Source organism: Anomalospiza imberbis, chromosome 6 (assembly GCF_031753505.1).
Source record: "Anomalospiza imberbis isolate Cuckoo-Finch-1a 21T00152 chromosome 6, ASM3175350v1, whole genome shotgun sequence".
NCBI lineage: Eukaryota > Metazoa > Chordata > Aves > Passeriformes > Viduidae > Anomalospiza > Anomalospiza imberbis.
Window position 1 is genome coordinate 17,782,295 of NC_089686.1, and position 20,198 is coordinate 17,802,492.

Here is a 20,198-nt window from a genome sequence, read left to right on the forward strand (position 1 = left end):
TTCCTGCATTTGTATCATGCTATCTTTTGACCTGTCTTGCTATGAGATGCAGAGCATAGGTGCAGTGTAGGGTGGGGGGAAAAGGAGCTTAAGACTTCTGAACTTTACGTCAGGAAGCCAATCCACAAATTATGAAAATTCATTAACATTAGCATCAATGTTAGAACATACAAATGCTAATGCAGTATAGTAATGCTTTACAGTTCCTGTAACATCTGTAATGTTACAGTCCCCGTATGGTTTTATGTCTGACGTGTAGAACAGGAGATTAACTGAGATATTTTGATCTTGGGTTTTTGATTTTGCTTTGTGATGGTGGCTAATGCACAAAGCTCTTTCCTTGAGAGACTCATGTGGAAGTCTAACACGGGCCTGGCTCCCAGAAATGTAGAGTGATCTTTAATTGAATTTGGGAGTGCTTTCTTATTTTTGAAATAGGTCTTGCTATTGTTAAGAATAATTTCTTACCATTAAATTTCTTCTGTAGACAAACTCAGCCAGTTACAGTGAATCCTGTTAGAAGACGATCTTCATCCAGGATGTCCATGGTAAGGAAAGCAAATAGCTCTATGTTTGCATTTTTATGGATTTCAGTTGACTTTGAATCAAATATTACTTCCCTTCAGTGAAATGAAATGAGCAATGAAAAAGATAAGTCTAGTATGTGAGGAACTGCCTCTGACTTGTAGGAAGAGCTGTTATGTAATATCTAAATAGTGAAATTAAAACAATTTCAATGAAAAATATTTTAAACACTTCTGTTTTCAGTTTGAACTCTGTCTCTAGGAGATTCTCCTAGATGTCAGATGGCAAGACACAGTCTTGGGTTAGTGGATGGTAATTTCAAGGTTTTTTACCTGGTTTTAAAATTATTTTTTTGTGTAACCTCAAAGGAGAAATTTACATCGCAGATTTAGAGAAATGATTTAAGACTAAGGCTTTGTATGTGTTTATTTGTAGTATTATACACATTATAATATAATATAGTATATAATGCACATTATTACTATGTGTATTGTATTATATATAATATTTATATATATACCTATATAAAATGGTATACATTATGTATTAAAAAAACTTCAATAATTATTTTTAAAATTAATAATCAGTTTTTAACTAACAGTAAGATGTTTGCTTTTTTAGCCCAAGCCTCAGCCTTATATGATGCCTCCACCACCTCAGCTGCATTACAATGGTCATTATAGTGAACCATATGCAACTTCCCAAGGTAAGTTCATAAAATCCATGGCCACACTACACAATTTTACAAGGTAAAAACTTAATTTATATTTGTAGGTACTTTAGCAGTAGCTGAATAAATTAACAGGTGAACATGGGGTAGGTTTGTACTAGAACAGTCATTGAAGTGCTTGCTGCTACTCTAGACAGGTAGGCTAATGTGAAATACAGTCATGGAATCACAGAAGTATTTAAGTTGGAAAGGACCTTTAGGCTCATCAAGTCCAACCATCAACACAGCACCCTCAAATCCATCAGTAAAACATGTCCCCACGTGCCACATCTACAGGTCTGTTAAATACCTCCAGGGATGGTGACTCCACCACTTCCCTTGACAAGCCTGTTCCAATGCTTCACCACTCTTTCCAAGAAGAAATTTCCTAATATCCAGTCTAAACCTCCCCTGATGCAACTTCCCTGAGGCCAATCCCTCTTGTCCTGCCACTTGTTACTTGGGAGGACGCAAACACCCCTCACTGCAGCCTTCTTTCAGATAGTTGTAGAGAGCAGTAAGGTTCTCCCTGCGCCTCTTTTTCTCCAGGCTAAACAACCTCAGTTTCCTCCCCTGTTCCTCCTCCATATCCTCTCCTATGGGAGATGAGCAGTGCTAGTTAGGATAGTGTGTATAGCAGCTGTAGACTGAGTCTTGCATGAGTTTAAGCTGACTATTGCTTTTTTTGGCTCATGTATCAAACTGGTGTGTTACAGCATTGTGAGATCCTTGTCAATATTGGTCTTAATAGCTGCAAAGAAATTGCCCCAAGACAATTTACATTTAAATTTTTTTTTAAAAATTAAATCCAGAATGCAGGAAGAGAGACATTTGTCTAAGCTTACTAGACTACAAGGTGTAGAGGAATTCAAAGGCTAAAAAAGTTTGCAATTTATGGACGTGGTATATATTTAATTGAAACAAAGGAAGAAAAAACCCCAAGCAACCCCTAACTAATCTTCTCAAGCAATGTAGACTCCTTATCTTAGCAGTTTACAGCAGAGTCATGGCTGCCTACTCTCATTATTTTGATTGTTACACATTGTGTCTTTAATTAACAAAGTTGCTGCCCTGAAGAGCTGAATCTAATATTTTGCAAAGTCTCCTCAAGTTTGATAGGAACTTTCCAGGCCTACAAATCTGCTGGATAAATAGTACTCTAAAAGGCCAGCGTACTGGGAAGGGAATAAGCACATTTTCTATCAAAAGAGTTACACAGGTCTGAAAGAAATACAGGTATTCAGCTACATTCAGAATGTAACTGAATTTTTTGCAGTTTAGTGTTGTAACTATTGCTGGGTACTTGCTACTACAGGTGTCCTATTTTTGAACATTTTTTTTCAGAAAACAATTTTTGATTGTCAGCAAATTCATTAATATAAGTGTGACATTTATTTTGGTGAACCCAAACAGTTAGATCACAAAGGCATCTACAGCAATGACTGAACCTGGAGACTGCCAAATTGTACATCCAATGAAGCAGTAATTAAAATGATTAAGTATGTCTTGGATGTATAAACTGTTGGAGCATTTTCTTTACAGTGTAGGAATATATATATATATATATATATATGTGTGTATATATATATATATATGTGTGTGTGTGTGTGTGTGAACAATATATGGTGGTAGTTTAAACTGCCTCCAAAATTTCTACAGAAAAGTTAATTTGATTTTTTTTTTGAGATCTTGTGGTGCTATATCTACATATGTCATGAATGAGTTGAAGAGAGAAGAGCAAGAGGTTTTTTTTCTTTGCTTGTTGTGGGGCTGTTCTTAGATTTTTGGTGGTATTTTTGTTTTGTTTTTCTGTGGTGGTTTTTTTTTTCTTTCTTTCTTTGCTGTTCAAACTTATTACATTAGTGCAAATCCTAGTGTAGACATTAATTTTTTCAGTGGTATGGCTTAAGGTTGATAAGGACTTTGTTTATCTTGGACTGAAACTTAAGAAGCCTATCCTAAACAGAAGAAAATAATTCTTAAACAGACAGTGTTTTCCCATAGGGATTTACACAATTGAAATAAATATAATACATTATTCTGGTGTATATACCTTGGGTATCAACAACAGAAAAGCTGGGATTTTGGTTTGGGTTTTTTTCCTTCCCATTTCAATACATAGCTAAAAATAACTGAGGTTTTAAAAATCACAAACATTGCCTTAGCTACATCTTAATAGAGGATAACTTTGTTTGATGTCCTGGACATAAAGATTGTTCTTAAACTTTGCTTTCAGATAACCTCTTTGTGAGCAGTCAGAATGGATACTACTGTCACTCTCAGACTAGCTTGGATAGAGCCCCTCATGACTACAGTGGTCGGATCCGCAATGGGAGTGTCTATAGTGCACACAGCACAAACTCCTTGAACAATCCACAGCATTACTTGCAGCCGTCCCCCATGTCCTCTAACCCAAGCATTACTGGAAGTGATGTCCTCAGAACTGATTATGTCCCATCACACAGACATAGTGCACTAATACCACCTTCTTATCGTCCCACGCCAGACTATGAGACTGTGATGAGACAGCTCAACAGGGGGATGGTGCACACAGATAGGCAGAGTCATTCAATGAGAAATCTTAATATCAGCAACTCATATGCTTACAGCAGGCCTGATGCCTTAGTTTACAGTCAGCCTGAAATTCGAGAGCATGCCCACTTTGCTGCCCCACAATCTAACCATTATCCATTTAACCTGAACTACAGCTTCCACAGCCAATCCCCCTACCCCTATCCTGCTGAAAAGCGCCCAGTTGTTGGGGCAGTCAGTGTGCCTGAGTTGACAAATGTGCAGCTCCAGTCTCAGGATTACCCAGCACCAAATATAATGAAGACTCAAGTCTATCGACCGCCTCCCCCATACCCGTACCCAAGGCCTGCAAACAGTACTCCAGACCTTTCACGACACATCTACATCAGCAGCAGCAATCCTGATCTTATCACAAGGCGAGTGCACCACTCTGTCCAGACGTTTCAGGAAGACAGCCTGCCTGTGGCTCATTCTCTTCAGGAGGTCAGTGAACCTCTGACATCGGCACGCCATGCTCAGCTGCAGAAAAGGAACAGTATTGAAATAGCAGGCTTGACACCCAGCTTTGAAGGAATAAGAATTAAAGAGAGGACCATGTCAGCTTCTGCAGCAGATGTGGCTCTTCCAAGAGTTATCTCAGAAGGGTCACAGCCCAACATTCTGATGGAGAGAACGAAGCAAAAAGAAGGTGAGCAAGAAGAATGTGTGAACTGTGATCACAAGAAAACCCTTTCAGATGCCACTATGCTGATTCACAGTAGTGAGGAAGAAGAAGAATTTGAAGAGGAGAATAAGGCCAGTACAAGTCTTTCTCCTCTCCCTGAAGATCAAACCCAACTTTCATCTGTTATGGGAGGTTATTCTCATGATTCAGTACTAAACTACCCTTATAGCTCTGTTGCTTCATCTGCTGGCCCTTTGCATATCCTTGAGCCTAAATTACATATCACAGAGGCAGAAAAGAGAATGAAAGATATGAGCCCTGTTCATTTACTAGTAGAAAGCCAGGTGCAGAGAAGAGGGGAAGGACTGCTTACCCCATCTATGTCAGAATCTGATCTTACAACATCAGGGAGATACAGAGTAAGGAAAGATTCAGTAAAGAAGAGACCCGTGTCCGATCTTTTGTCTGGGAAGAAGAATATTGTGGAAGGCCTTCCCCCTCTAGGTGTAAGTGGATACTATTTGTCTTGTTTTGGGTTGTCTGTAGCAGTTGATTGCTGTTTTTGTTTGAGGTTTGGGGTTCTTTTAGTCAGTCTGAGATGCTTTTAAAACTTTTGAATTAAAGCTACCTTAAGCTTGACCTTTATATTTCTGCGTTTCCCTGGTTAACTTTGCTGAGCTATCTTTTATCCCCTTCTCTGCCATGTCTGAGTTCTGTTTGTTTAGTCCACCCACACAAATCCAGCTGTTCAATCTCCATCCATCTGAAAACTAACCTGGCTAGGAACTTTAGAAGGAGCTAATTTAAAATCAGTTCTAGATCCCTATTCTGCCCTACTTCTTATCTGGAGCAGAAGCAATTCTTTCCATTCAACTTTCTTATCTTTCTCTCACTGAAAAATGATATGTAGCCGAAATGTTTACTTTTAAAAAAAATATTGTTTACCTGCTTCTTCTGACCTAAGAGGGAACCTGACACCATAAGGAATAAATTCTTTCTTTGCATTTTCTTCTTTACTTCATGCCTTCCTTTTTTCATATCCTCTCCCTTTTGCCTTCTCTTCAAGCTGTTTTTATCCCACTGAAGGTATTTCTTGCTTGCCATATCTCTTTCTCCTACTCCAGTCTTAGGACACAGTAAATAGTGAAAAACTGCAAGTTTCACTTTTCCCTTAAATCCCACCTCATAGAAACATCAAGGTCTGTGTGGACTGCACAATTTCACTGGCACTCCTTAGTGCCCACTTTGCTTTAAAATTTTGTTCAGTTTTATGTAGTTTGTGGCAGATTTCAGGTGCTAGTAGAGAAAGACTATTTTATATTTTTATTTTGCCTTTTAAAATTGATTGATACCTGAGTTAGTGTCAAATAGCTTTCTGCACAAATTAAACTGTAGGGGAACTGCTATATAACTTGTACTGCTGTGGTAACAGCAGATACTACAAAAACTAACCAGTGCAAAAGCTATGTATTGAAATAGTTTCTATCACAAGTTTTTGTCTGTCAGATGTGCTATACATGGAGCTGAACACAATGAAATGAACCTCCATCAGTTTAAATTCATTTTATAATTGTGTATGTTTTCCTACATTTTTTCTCCTGTTTTTTTAATATGGATATAGGGAAAAAAAGGGATACCTTCCTCCTTGTGTTCACATTTAGATAGTTACTTAGTATTTATTCTCCAAAAGATACATTTTCAGACAGTAATGTGTCGACCAAAATCGTACCCTGCTTTTCCTTTTGACAGTTAAGTAGTTATGACACTTCCCTGTCAAACTTTAAATAAAATTTATATTAGAACTTTTTCATTGAAAATGTTTGCAACATAGTTTCTGGTTGAGAAATATTTAAGTGTTGTTGCATAATACAGAACCTTACTTTTCTGTATTCATAATGGAGATGAATATCCTAGTTACAAAGCTGGCCCCAACCAGTGCTTGCACATTTTGCTTTTCAATGAACTTTTATTGTTGTGTTTGTGTTCACTTCACTTTTAAATGCAGTCTCATCCTTTAGCTTTGTCTTCCTATTTCTTAACACCATTTAACTTTTGAAAGCATTGATTGTCATTCAAGCAGCTTATGCGCTCATATTTTCAGTGTAGTTTTGTTAGCAATTAAACTTAGCAATGGCAGGAATGATGGAGTTTTCTCTTTCCCTTTTTAAAAAAATAATTTGAATTGATTTTTTCATAGAAATCCCCCTTTGATATTTTTCATCAAATAATGGATGAAATTCCATAATTTAGATTCATCACCCGGTCCAGGACTCAAATCTGTCTGCAGTTCTGTGTTCATGTTTTGTATGTCAAGTTTGTTGCAAACTTAGTAAAACATTTAACTGTATCCAAATAACTTAAAAGTATATGGTCATTGCCTGGTTGTAGGGAAGAAAAGTGCCTGCAAACTGAGTAGTCTAGTAAGGAATCATTTTTATGTATTTTTGGATTTGGGAAGTGATCCCAGGTCTGTTCAAGAATGTTAAATATCCAAAGTTGCCACCTCACACTCTCAGTCATGAGCTTTGTAGAGAACAATATTTGTCATTCTCATGCAGTTTCATTAACCTGTCTGGAATGAAGACAGACCTGTGTTGTGTCCTTGGAGGAATGTAGTCCCACCACCCTAATCTCTCACTGCAGTGCTTATCAAAGAAAAAGGTCAGAGCTGTTCACAGAAGGGGCCAGAGAAATACCTTTTACTTAGTTGAACTCATCTGGTTTCTGCTTTATAACTTCATCAGATATTTAAGAATATTTACAAGTTTTAGCTTTTCTTTTGCAGGGTATGAAAAAGAATAAAAATGATGCAAAAAAAATGGGGCCTCTCAAACTAGCTGCCCTAAATGGACTGGCATTGACTAGAATGCCTCTGCCAGATGAGGGGAAGGAAGAATCAACGAGAGCAACAAATGATGAACGAGTACGTTGAAGTTTTTTAATGCTTGATTTACACGAGCAGTTTTTCAAAATTACATGATTATAGATGGTACATTTTATTGTCTATAAAATGCTTCATATTAAGGCAATGCAAATGCTGAGGATAGAAGCAAAATAAAAAGGTTCCAGATTGACAAGTCATTGCTAGAAGTATTGAGTGTAACTCAGATTTTTCTGTAAGATGACAGTGATTCAACTATAGTTTACCCTTTGAACATACAGGAAGTGAATTAACTAGTACCTACTGATATATTTTTGTGCAACTCATCCTGTTTTCTCTCTTAATTTTGGGTTTTCCAGAGTGGAAAGGTGTGAAACTTAAAATTCTGAATGTGAGATTGATTTTATTTGCAATTATTAGTAATTCATATGGTGTTTAGAGTAAGTTTTGCAGTTAAATTGCATCCCCAGAATACAACTTATGCAGATTGTATTTATCTGTTTTGTTCAGGTAAAGCCCATAAAATATAGATGGAACTTGTTTGATCTCCTGAAATCTTAAACTCAGTAAAGGATGTCAAATCAATGAGAGGACATCAGGTTCTAGAATTTGTGGATCATTCTTTGAGAAATATAAAACTCCATCAGCTTGTGTCAGGATAAAAAACATCAGTAAATCTGCTTCAGTCTGTCTCGTGTATCATTAAAGAAGTGCAGAAAAGTGAAATACAGTCAATATTCAGGCTGTGACAGGCTATGAAGAACAGTGCTGCCATCACACATCTGACCAGGGAGCAACTAGATACACCAAATTCCACAGTGATTATTGCCCATTCTGCAACCAGTGATCTCCAAAGAATTCATTTCTGAGCACAGTTGGGCATCCTCAGCTGCAGGTCCCCTCTAGCTCAGTTTTGTTTCTAGTGACTAGAGATCTAATCTAGGGACTAGAACCTGAAGGAATAGTCCTGCTCTCATCAGCCGCAGTTGAAATGAACAGACCAAGAAAATTAATTGCAAATCACTCAGTAATGTGTTGAACTACATATACATTGCTTAAGATGCTGAGGGACAAAAATGAACATTTTGTTACTGAAATACAGGTTTAGTACCTGTGCTGGTTATTTCCTCTTACCTAGAGCCATCATCTCTTTCTGGGTTAACCTTTACTGGATTCAGCTGTGTTTGTATTCAGCTAGCTCTGCCCAAAGCGTTGTGGCAAAGAAGAAACCATGAAGTCAAGTAGTGACAGAGTCATGTCACTGCACACACTTTCTCTTCAGGCAGTCAGGTAGAGGTAGAATAAATACTGTGAGATTGGAGTAGCTCCTAAAACAGCTGAGAAGAGGCAATGCAAAGTAGATATGTGACATAAAAGGAAGCCCAGAGTGCGGGTATTTTAGAAGATATGTTTAGTGTTGATTCAGTGCCCGTTTCATTGGTCAGCTTCATGCAATTAGCAGTTTAAATATGTGAATTTAGCCTAAAGATAATAAAGGAGTTTGTGCAGTTGATGTATTGTCGTGCAAATTGCATATGATGGAAGTTTACACCTTCCTCTGCAACATTTGGCATGCTTACTTGATATAAGACACTTCTATGACCTGATACCACAGAGCAGTTGCTGTAAGAATCTGGGGACATGTGACATAGATGAAATTTTCTGGCTGAAGTCTTACATATTATTCCTCCTTATTGTTGGCAAAGAGATGCAGAAATTCCAGAAGTGTCTTATGATTTAGAAACAACCTGGTTTCAAAAGAATAAAGGGGAGGAAGGAGTAGTTTATTAAATAAAAAAGATTGAATTATACTATAAGAAAAAATTCTGTTTTATACTTTAACTGCAGCAAGTTTCTAAGGCAGGTTTCCTGCTGTAAGCAAAATTTAGTTTTCCTCCATCCAAACAACTAAGTTTGTGAGGTTTTTTATTATTATTTTTGGGTTTATTATAAGGTTAGAGGAGACTTTCAAATGATGTCATCTAGCTGCTATATTGAGCAGGTGGATCAGAGGTATTTGAAGCAGTATGCAGTATGGTATAGCTGTCTGTTTGGCCAATTTTTTTCTCCCCAGATGGGCTGTCTCTACAGAAACGATGAAGAAATTTTTCCTTTACCAGCAGTATCCATATAAATCTTTGTGACCTAATGAAGTATAACAGGCTGCTTAGTTTTCACTTGAACAAAATTCCTGCTGGTTAGGGTTGCCTCTAATTTATTCTGGTATGTTTGTGGAAACATTAATAGCTGGAAAAGCATTGAAGAAGTATGGAGGAGAAGAAAATACATGCATTTTGTCCTCCATGAATTCTCTGTTAAAACAGACTCCCCCCAGAATGTGACCTTGTCTGGCTGGCTGTGTTCTGTGTTGCAGTGTAGAACTCTGGAGCAGCGGCTGGAGCAGGGGATGGTGTTCACCGAATACGAGCGCATCCAGAAGAAAAGGCTGATGGATGGCGAGTGCTCCATAGCTCGGCTGCCGGAAAACGCTGAGAGAAACCGCTTCCAGGACGTCCTTCCTTATGATGATACCAGAGTGGAGCTGGTCCCAACCAAAGAAAATAACACGGGTTACATCAATGCATCTCATATCAAGGTGAGAGAAATAGTTTTGGAGAAAAATTTCCCAGTTCATGTGCTAACTAAAAATGCATTTGGCTATCAGTTTTTGGTTTGGTGAGATCAGTGACAATCCCTCCATCTCTCTTTCTTTTCTTCTCCAGAGGTTTCTTTGGAGAAGGCAGGAACCTGTTTTCCTAATCACCTAGAATAATGGAGGGTTAATTATTGGACATTATTATTATTATGTTAATTATAACATTTTGCTTCTGTGTTGATTTGATCTACTGTCACTTTTCTGTGTTCTCTCTCTGGGGATTGTTGCTAACAGAAGGAATGTCTATTCTGCCCAGAGCTAAGGAGGCAAATAGGTTTAAAACAAACTGAGATCCTCTGCAATGACTATAATATTTTTGAGCTGCAGTGACAATCATTGTTTCTTCTTTTTCTGTACTCTCAGACAGTATCCACAATGAGCAGTAAGGTAGCTTCTAGCTTAAGCATTTTTGGATGTTAGAGGAACTGCCAGAGCCAGGGGGAAACTGGCTTTATCAAAACCTTCAGCTGGCTTCGTTCCCCATCCTTAACTCTTTAAGCTCTGTTTAAAATGATTTGAAGGGTGACTTCAAGAACTTTGAAGGCAGTTTATTCATTTTTCAATATATTTATCTGCTCTAAGTGCAACTACAGTTGACTTCATGCTTTTTCTGAAGAGTTGAGATTATCAAAGCAGCACTTGTGTTGCTGTCTTTTTTTAATTAATCTGTTTGTATACCAACGTGGCATCATAGTTTCTCTGCTTCATTCACAAATGTTGACCCTTCTCAAGCAAGATAATATTTTTTCAAGAAATAACAACTAGTACTGAAGTAATATTTACAGCACCAGAGTAGGAATTTTCTGAAATACCTTAATTTCACCAAAGAGAAATACAGTTTTGTTTTCTCAGTTTTACATTATGCTTGTGATATAAAATACATTTATTTAGCTATGAACCTATACAGTTGTCTCTCTTCTGCATCTAAGATGCTGCTAAGAAATGGGGCAGATATAACTCACAGTGGGCTCCTACTTCTGTGGTGCAGTCTTTTTTCATTTTGTGGATCTTCAAATGGCTGATGTTGGAGCTGGGGAGAGGGTTTTAAATAATTACTAATCTAATGTCTTTATTTTTACAGATCTCTGTTGGTGGCATAGAGTGGGATTACATTGCCACGCAGGGCCCTTTGCAAAATACATGTCAGGATTTCTGGCAGATGATCTGGGAACAAGGGATTGCAATCATAGCTATGGTGACGGCAGAGGAAGTGAGTATAAATTGAGTCAGGTTTCTCCTAGAAATTCCACAATGACTTTTTTTATAATCAGTTAGAGGAAGGGCATGTTTCCTCAACAACTAGACTGATCGAAGATATGTTTCTAGTGACCCCTTTCTGTCTTGATTCCTTTGACAGAAAAATGAATTTGCAAACTCCTTCTGCAGGAAAGTTGGTTTTCTCAGTAAGAGGCTGCAGCACGCTAGTACTGCTCAGTAGAGGAGAGATACAGTTGTTACTACAGGAACATTAGTTGTATGAATGATTTTAGGTTTCTTGTTAAGCAAGTGTTCTGCTTTTCAGGAAAGTGGGAGAGAAAAAAGCTTCAGATACTGGCCACGTCTTGGTTCGAGACACAACACTGTGACATATGGAAGATTTAAAATTACCACACGATTCCGTACCGACTCAGGCTGCTATGCAACTACGGGTTTGAAGATTAAACATCTTCTCACAGGACAGGAGAGAACGGTTTGGCATTTGCAGTATACTGACTGGCCAGAGCATGGCTGTCCAGAAGATTTGAAGGGATTTTTATGTAAGTTCTATTTAATAGCTTTGCTTTGGGGTGTGGCTTGTGGTGGTTTTTTAATACCTTTTAAAATAGCTGCTATATATGAAGTAACTTTGAACAAATATGCCAAGCATTCCATTGTAAAAGGTTTCTTCACACCAGCAAGAGATACTGAATTATATTTTTTGCAGGAATATACCTGACAGTTTATTAAAGTGACTCCTTCTGTCTAAAGCAAATAATTTGCTAGAAGTCTATATAGAATAAGACATAATTGCACCCTATACTACACATTGGAGCATGTTGCAGCAGTAGCAAGATGGCCACAAACTGTCTTTAGTAGGAATAGGGAAACAAGGCAAGGAAATCCTTGCAGAAGTTAGATGATCCTTGTAGATCTGTATTGCTATGATTGGGGTATGACTTGTGATTTATACCATGTATCATTTTTCTGTGGCATGTCGACTGTTAAATTACTACTTTCCGGTGGTCATAAAGCATACTAGCATAGCTTATGGGGCTTCATCTCCTAAATGAATTATTCTTGTCTTGTGGAACGTGATAGCGTACTTGGAGGAGATCCAGTCAGTGCGGCGCCATACGAACAGCACAGCAGACCCTAAAAGCTCTAACCCCCCGCTGCTGGTGCACTGCAGTGCGGGCGTGGGACGGACAGGAGTGGTCATACTGGCAGAGATCATGATCGCCTGCTTGGAACACAATGAGGTGAGCTCTTCTTCTTTCTTGTGCTTTAAATAACGCTAGGTACTAGAAGAGTCAATAACCTGCCCTAAAACGTCTGATGGCTGCTCACCTGAGCAGCTGTTGGGAGAGGCCTTACAACTGTGCTTGAAATGGCTCTTGGGAATTCAACAGAAGTTAATAATCTTCTAGAGCTGCCCACATGCACATCAGGCACTGGAATGCTCATTTGGATTCTTGACTCCCTAAGATGTTGAGTCATTGAGTGGAGCAAGGTATGCCCTGGGCAACTGAGCATATTTCAGGATTTCATCCTGACTTTGCCGCTTCTTGCTTTAATTAGAATGGATAATATTCAAGAACATGCTTTGTTGACAGTCTCTGTACTTGTTATTATTTTGTTCCTAAGTGCAGTGTATTTGCAGTATCAGTCTCAGTAGAGGATAAAGTGATAGTTTAATAGAATAAAATCAGTCCTATCAACTTCTAGGCAGAAGGGGACAGCTGTAAAATATTTATTAATAATATAATATGTCAACTGAAACTCAAAAAATGTACTGTTTCATTGTGCATTCCTCTCCTAACACTGTGACAGGCTTTTTCAGCCATTAGATTTGTGAAGACCAATACCCCATGAGATAGGTAACTTTACCATTATGCATGTTTCCCAGATGATTGGTGTTGTAGTGCAGTCCATACTGCAGGCAGGGGCAATTAATTGTCAGAGCTGAAATCAGAACAGCTGATTCTGTCCTTAGGTCACTAAGGTACTGCTCTGAACCTCCTGCTGGGAAAATGCAAGCCAGTTTCCTTGCTCAGCAGTCACTTGTAATGTTTTGTTCTCTTCTTCCAGATGCTGGACATCCCACGAGTGCTGGATATGTTGAGGCAGCAGAGAATGATGATGGTGCAGACTCTTTCGCAGTACACTTTCGTCTATGGAGTTCTCATTCAGTTTCTCAAAAGTTCTAGACTTATCTAACCCCTGCCACTTCCTAAGGGACTCTGCAAGAGTTTACAGAAAGAAAATGGGAGTTGTCCAGACCTGCTCTCACTGGTGTTTTCCTCATTTGGTGAATCACAGAGTTACCATTTAGGGCTGCCATGGGACTGTTAAATGTGAGTCAGTGTAACAGTCTCTGCACAGCAGGATCTTCGCTGGACTGAGTTCTTCCCACGTTCAGCCACAGTCACATTAAGGAATGATTTTACTTGTCCTGCTCTGTAGTACTTGCACATGTTCTTTATAGTGGTGTTACTCTGAGAAAATAAGTATCTTATGGAATGGAGGTATATAGTACAATTTTACTGACATTATGTTTTGAAACATAATTGTTGACTGTGCAAAAGCTAAAATCTGTAGGTGCACATGGGGTCAGAAACCTGCCCCTTGGGAATGTCAAGGTCTTATGCATTTTGATTCTGCTTTCGATTTTATATTTAGAACAATACATCTATATTTTTTAAAATGAACATTTGGTTTCCTCTGGCTTACTTAGCAAAATTAGCAGTTCTTAGATATTTTAAGCTATTGCTTTAAGAACAGTTAGTTTTATATTTGGGATTTTTAAATTAAAAAGTATACGAACCACCACAACAGAAAACTTTTTAAACATAACAATATTTTCAGAGGAGAAGACTGACAATGTTTGAACCAACTTTTCAAAAATCATGCAGAAAGTCCTAGAGAAGCTGTTGGTTGTTAGTTGTAGTGCCATGTAATAAAACAGACAAGTGACAGATAATGGTAAGTGTTGATAAGTTTCATTTGAGAGGAGGTATGTTTACCTGCAACGGGCAGGGGGAAAATATTTTAAGTATCTGTGAGGTTATTGGAAACAAATGGATGAGAGAAAGTACATATTCAGTATTATTCATATATTTAGAGGACAGTTTGATTTTACTGGCTGAAATCAAAGTGGATGCAAATGTTTTAAGCACTTTTTTTGCTCTTATTTATGTAGCTAAATATAGAGACTATAATCATGCATTGTTTCATTTGGTAATATACCATTACTAACCTGTTATTTTAAGAAGAGCTTTTTAAGCTGATGAAGTGAAAAAACCAAAACGGGAGTAGGAAGGTGCAGAGTGGTGAAGTGGAAATTATTGTATGAAGTGTAATGGAGGAGGTGTGGCAGCTATGATTGCTGGTTTACAAAGTGCAGAGATGACCTTAAAAATATATTAATGTTCCCAGCCAAGAAAGCCAGTAAAGCACTGGAAGTTTCTGTAGAATCCTCCAGATTATTTTGTTAGTGGTAGAGCAAATTTTGCTAATGCTGTGCAGCATTGCAATGAAGAACTTTTGAGGAATTGCAGAAGAAGAGCTCTTAGAGGAAGCACTGGAGAAGGGGGTAATTTAGTAGCTGTGTAAGTGGCTGAGTCAGTGGCTGTGGCATGGACCTGAAGTAGGCAGGTACAGCCTACTGTAGTTTCTGTTTTGTCCCATGGGGCTGGTCAAATGATGATATCCCTAAATAATCCTCTGTGGTTTTCAGTGGAGACAGCGTGGTTTTAGCTGCCTTTCTAAGTGTTTTGAGATGCTAAGTTGAAAATCCCAATTCCAAATTGAGCTATAGTTTTTAGATATCTGGTTTAATTAAAAAAAAACAACAAAAAACTAAAGTAGACCACTCTGCAGGGATGGTTAAGTGTACAATTTCCCTTGACACTTGCTTAGTGAAATGAAATGAAACTAAAAGTCTGGTTTATTAGTGCTGAAATTGTTATTTTTCTGAGCTCTAACAAGGATATGGAAACTATTAAGGCCCCTTCAAAACAACGGTTGTGTCCCAAAATGTGAATTAAGAATTATAAATAGGTTGCCTCAATTTCCTTGTAACAAGCAGCTTCCATGGTCCACATGACATTGAGATAATATGTCATTTTATACAAAATATATTACTTTTAGATACGCAATATTGATCTGGTGCTTTCAGGTCTGCATAGAAGCAGTCTGTTATTTTGTCCTCTCAGTCTAAGTTAGATTGAATATTTCAGACTCAGAAACAGAAATGTTGTTATATAAAATACCTAGGAATTATTAATTGCCAAACATAAAACTGGAAGTCCAGAGGAAACCAGTTGCTGAAGACTGATTCTTTATACATAAACCTTCTAAACATACCAGTCTGACATATCTATGTTGGCAGAAGTATTGAAAGAAGCAAACAACTTAGCTGTTTTTGTCATGCTCAGTTTTAAAAACACTGTTAATTTTTGCCACAGTTCACTTGTATCTGCAGAAATGTTATTGAATGGGAGGGCAGACTCTAAAATGTAGCTTGTACCTTTTCTATTTCTTAACTTTGCCCTGTGATCTTCGTCACCTGATAGATGCAGTTTTAATGACATGATGGACAACCAGAACGTGTTTCTGAGACAGAACATCAGCTGCGAGGCATTAAAAGGAACAGTAATAACAAGCAATTGAATCCAGTATTTATGGGATTATCTGAAGTGGGTGAGGAAATGTGTGTCTTTTGGCTTATTTTTCTGTTTAGCTAAAAGAAGTTGTGTTCACTTCTAGAGGTGGTTGTGCTCAAATCTGGTAGTCACAGTCTTGGTTTTTTCAGTGTATCACTGCTACCTCCTCCCCTTCAGCTTCCAGTTCTGTCCATCAGCAGTCTGTTTTTGCAGTAATAGACTTGACCTTATTAGACTTGACTTTATGCGAGTTTTTCTACTGAACACCATAGGATTGCTTTTGTTTGTAAGCATATGGTTCCAAGTGGGCATTGAAAATGAGTGGTTTTTCTTCTAGATACCAAATGAAATTAAACTTCACACCTTCTTTAAAAAAATATTTTTTAAACCATTGTTTAGATTTTCAGTTAACTTATAAAAGACAATTCAGTTTTTAGCACTTTTGTTCTGAGCCTTGAAAAGGGATGCATTTTTACATGTAGTTGTGCTGGGTGCTTCATGAAGTTTTGGATTTTATAACAATATCAACTGTCCTAAACCAGTCACAGTGTGAGTCAGAGGTGGATTTATTTGTCAAAAAACTTAAAATTTCTCTAAAAGCCTGTCCAATTTTGCCAAATGTGTATCTGTTTTTATGGGGATGAAATCAAATGATTATGCAAGATTTGAACAGAGTTTGTTTAGTAAGAAAAGTTGCATGAAGAATTATTGCAGCAAATGGCAAAGATGATGCTGATCTCTAGGGATGTCAGAGCTCTCAGGGACAAATAAAGGTGCTATATACTATCAAGAGACATAATTGGTGGTCTTTTGTTGACAAGGTAGAAGATCAAATTTCTAGGATCAAATTATATGAAGAGACAGGAGAAGAACATACAAACTGTAGTAAGGACATCTGCATATTTGGTTTCTTTCTTGGTTTCTCTGATGCGAGATTTTTTTGGCCAGTGAATCTTTGTAGTCTAAGCAGCTAAGTCAGAGCCCTGTCCTTTACAAAGATGTCACTGACTTAGCTGGGTTAGCTTTAGTCTGCAGGTTCCTCCTGGCCCTGTTCGGTGAGGAAGGAGCTCTGAGGTGCACAGGGGAGTTTTGCACAGCCTCTGCAGCCTGCACAGCAGTGCTCTCCTTTTCCGCTGTCCCCCAGGAAGAGCAGGAAAAGTTTTATGCCTTAGTATTTCACTCATTGGAATACCTTTCACACAAGGTGCAGGGTGCTATGGTTTATAAGTAGAAATATATTTAATTCAAAGCAGGTGACCAAGGTAGTGTTCCTGTATTTCTATGGATGAAAAGCTGCTCTAAGTTATCACCAACATTTAGGAAAAAAAAGTAAAATACAGTAATAACAAATAAAAGTAAAATAAATTTTTACTAAAGTGGAAAAGATTTTTGAGATTTTACCTTTGACTTCTCTTGTAATCCTGTGTATCTCTTTTTGAAGTGGGCAACACTTGGAGCAATTTTCTCCAAAATGGCTCCTTTAAATTTAATAAGTAAGACTGAGGCTTCTGCTCCAGCTGCTGCTGCATATTTTGTGTTGGAGCAGCTGTTAAATTGAGTGGCTCATAGATTTCGATGGCTTCTGGACCAAACTTGGAAACTGCAAGACTGTTTATCATAGCTGTGTAATGAAACCTCAGTTTTAGTATAAATAGCCTTACTAAATCCCTGGTATTTAAAAACAGTGAACCCATCACTCTGTTTCAACAGTTCAAATTATCAATTTAAAAAAATCAGTGCTTCAGTTGCTAAGAACTCAGTGCTTTAGTGATTAGGGTTGGGTTTTTTTCTGATAGTGCAAAGTCGTGAAAAGCCAGAGTCCAGCCCTGCAAGATGCAAAATTCCTGCAGTTCTTCATGATACTGTAGGGATTAAAATGGGCTTACTGCCAGTGAAAGCTTGAGCCCTAGAAGCATGAATATGCATGTCTGCTTTAAATTTAAATACAGATTACAAGAACTAACCAAAAGAATGCAGCAGGAATGTGCATACAGGAAAGTACAGCATTCAAAGGAAAAGTAGATGAGAGTACAAAGGAAATTCTCTTGTGCAAGTACAACATTTTGGACATAGAGAGTGAGGATTTGAGGAGTGGCAGAAGTCATTTGGAGGAGGATTTGGAATGTTTTGTATCCAAAGTAGAGCTGCTAGCAGGGTTTGAGTCATATGGTATGTTTTTCATGGCATGGTAGGGTAAGTGAATGTAGTCATAGGTGTTATTTTTACTGGCTTTTTAAAATGTGATTTTTTAAACTCCAAATACTTTTTCAGAGGCTCTGTTATTTTTACATCTCTTCCTTTCCAAATGTATTGAATGCAATCTGTCAGTTTAATTTCTGTTTACTTATTAAAGGTCAGATTTTTCAAACAACAGTCTCTGGTTTTAGACATACAAAATGCAGGGGGAATAGGCATACTTGCAATTTTGCAGTGATAATTTCTAATGGATGCAGGTGAGATGATTCAAAAGTCTAACTATGTTTTGAATGAAGCCAGTTGTTTACAGCTGGTGTGAGTTGCACCAAGTTAAGGCTGGGCTAACAATGAGACTCTTGAAATGTGGAATTTACCATGTACTTAGAAGCGCTGTTGCAGCATTTGCAACACAGTGACATTAAAACAGTGTAACATTGTGCTAAGGTAAGGAAAAAATCTTAAACTGCTGTTGCAAATGTGTCTGTAAAAAGAGAAGTTAAAGAAAAAAAAATCTTAGCGTGATCTTGCTTGGGACCAGCGAACTTGGTGCACTCTGTTGGCATCACATGTTACTTTAAGGTTTAACTGGGCTGAATAAAAAGGATTTGTTAACTTCAATGAGCATTTCAAAAAACTGTTGCTAAATAGCCTTTGGTTCTGTTTGTTATTTTCCACATCATGGTGTGTTCAGTGAAGAATAACCTCCAGTCTGTTTGTTTTGTTGAAGTCTATTCTTCAGCTTTACTTAGGGAACGAAGATAGAAATCAAATGTAAAGAATCTAATGAACAGAGTTTACAACAGATCCAGCCTGTGGCAAGTCAAAGAGCAAAACTGCAGATACTGTAATGTTCCTTTAGTTCAGATATGCAGCAATCAAAACTACCAAATTATTAATTTTATGTGCTGTTTCAGAAGGTGCCTAACTTTTATAAAGGGAATTAAATGCTGTTTTTTTCATTTGGAAATATTTAGGTAAAATTAGGAGACTTTCTTTAATGTACTTTAAAGACATTGCAAATACCATTAATTTTTAGAATGGTAGGAAGTTTGATGGAGAAAACCCGTGTAAAATCCTCCAGTCTGTCACCTTGCTAATGCTGGGTAATTCTGACAGACAAGGTGTGTATGCTCTTTACAAAGACACTTGCTTAAGTTGCTTTGAAATACCCAACTTATCTGTCCTCTTTGTGGCTTTGCTGGGGGCACTTGGATGGAAATTTAAGAGGCTTTACCTGGCAAATCAGCAAGTATGTACACTTCTGCACACTGCTGAAATCTCTTCATTCGTTAAAAGCAAACGGGCGTTTGAAATCCTATCAGCAGTTTTGTAGGATTGAGTCCTTGTGGCAGAGGAACACAGGACCTGGCTCCATTTTCTTCAGTTTTCACTTGAGCCAGTATGCAAGGATTTAAATGGGACTTTGTTTAAAAGTAGCAAACATGAAGTATTATTTTCAAGTACTAAGCTAGTGGTTAACATGTCTATTTTTTGCTGTCTTGCCACCAATACTGTAAAAATGTATAATCAAACCAGCTTTAATTCTTGTAAAACTGAAATTGGTTTGTAAAACAATGTATAAATTGTGTTTCATAGACAGAAAAGCTTGTATTACTGAATGTAATATATGTGAAATGAATATATTATAGTCTATTTTTGCCACGGAAATAAATATTTGAAGCAATTATAAGTTTTTATAGTCCCATTATTAAAGGAAAAATCCAAGAACTTACTGTTCATGTGTAGTCCTAAGCTGGGACTTTGCCTTCAGTTCACAAAGGTGTGATCCCTCTTCTAATGTCCTACAAGTACTGGGTATAAAACTTGTGTGTCAAGTACTAATAGGTGTAGTCTTTGTGGCAGGAAAATCTTGTGCCTGCTGCTCTGTCATATTTTTCCCAATGTTTTGCATTTTCTAAAGCTGTTTTTGGTACTGAACTTCCACTTTCCCTCCTAACATTTAAGTGTAGGAGGGATTAAAAACTTTTGAAAGATGGAGAACCCTTTCCAAAAGCATGTGAGAGAAGAAACAGTTGATTGTATGCTTACTATGATTGGAGCTGCCAACAAGAAGCACTGAAGTTATTTTCATTCTAAAATTGGCGTTGAGTTAAAAAGGGAGGTGATGCAGCAGCTTGCTCTACACACCTGGTACAGCAAGAAGCTTTGTG

The 20,198-nt window shown here is 37.7% G+C and overlaps 1 protein-coding gene across 3 annotated transcripts in view; it reads left to right on the forward strand.

Annotated features, from left to right (window-relative positions):
* The window catches only part of PTPN21 (protein tyrosine phosphatase non-receptor type 21), a 49,049-nt gene extending 29,332 nt beyond the window's left edge, over positions 1–19,717 (forward strand). For all 3 annotated transcript variants that reach the window (XM_068192649.1, XM_068192648.1, XM_068192651.1), the window contains 10 exons: positions 488–548; positions 1,147–1,231; positions 3,471–4,936; positions 7,216–7,353; positions 9,686–9,907; positions 11,049–11,177; positions 11,490–11,724; positions 12,266–12,426; positions 13,256–16,881; positions 16,919–19,717. In XM_068192649.1, the coding sequence (XP_068048750.1) occupies positions 488–548; positions 1,147–1,231; positions 3,471–4,936; positions 7,216–7,353; positions 9,686–9,907; positions 11,049–11,177; positions 11,490–11,724; positions 12,266–12,426; positions 13,256–13,384 (2,626 nt within the window). In that variant the 3' untranslated portion in view covers positions 13,385–16,881; positions 16,919–19,717. The remainder of the gene's footprint in view (positions 1–487; positions 549–1,146; positions 1,232–3,470; positions 4,937–7,215; positions 7,354–9,685; positions 9,908–11,048; positions 11,178–11,489; positions 11,725–12,265; positions 12,427–13,255; positions 16,882–16,918) is intronic.
* The last annotated feature ends 481 nt before the right edge of the window (positions 19,718–20,198 follow it).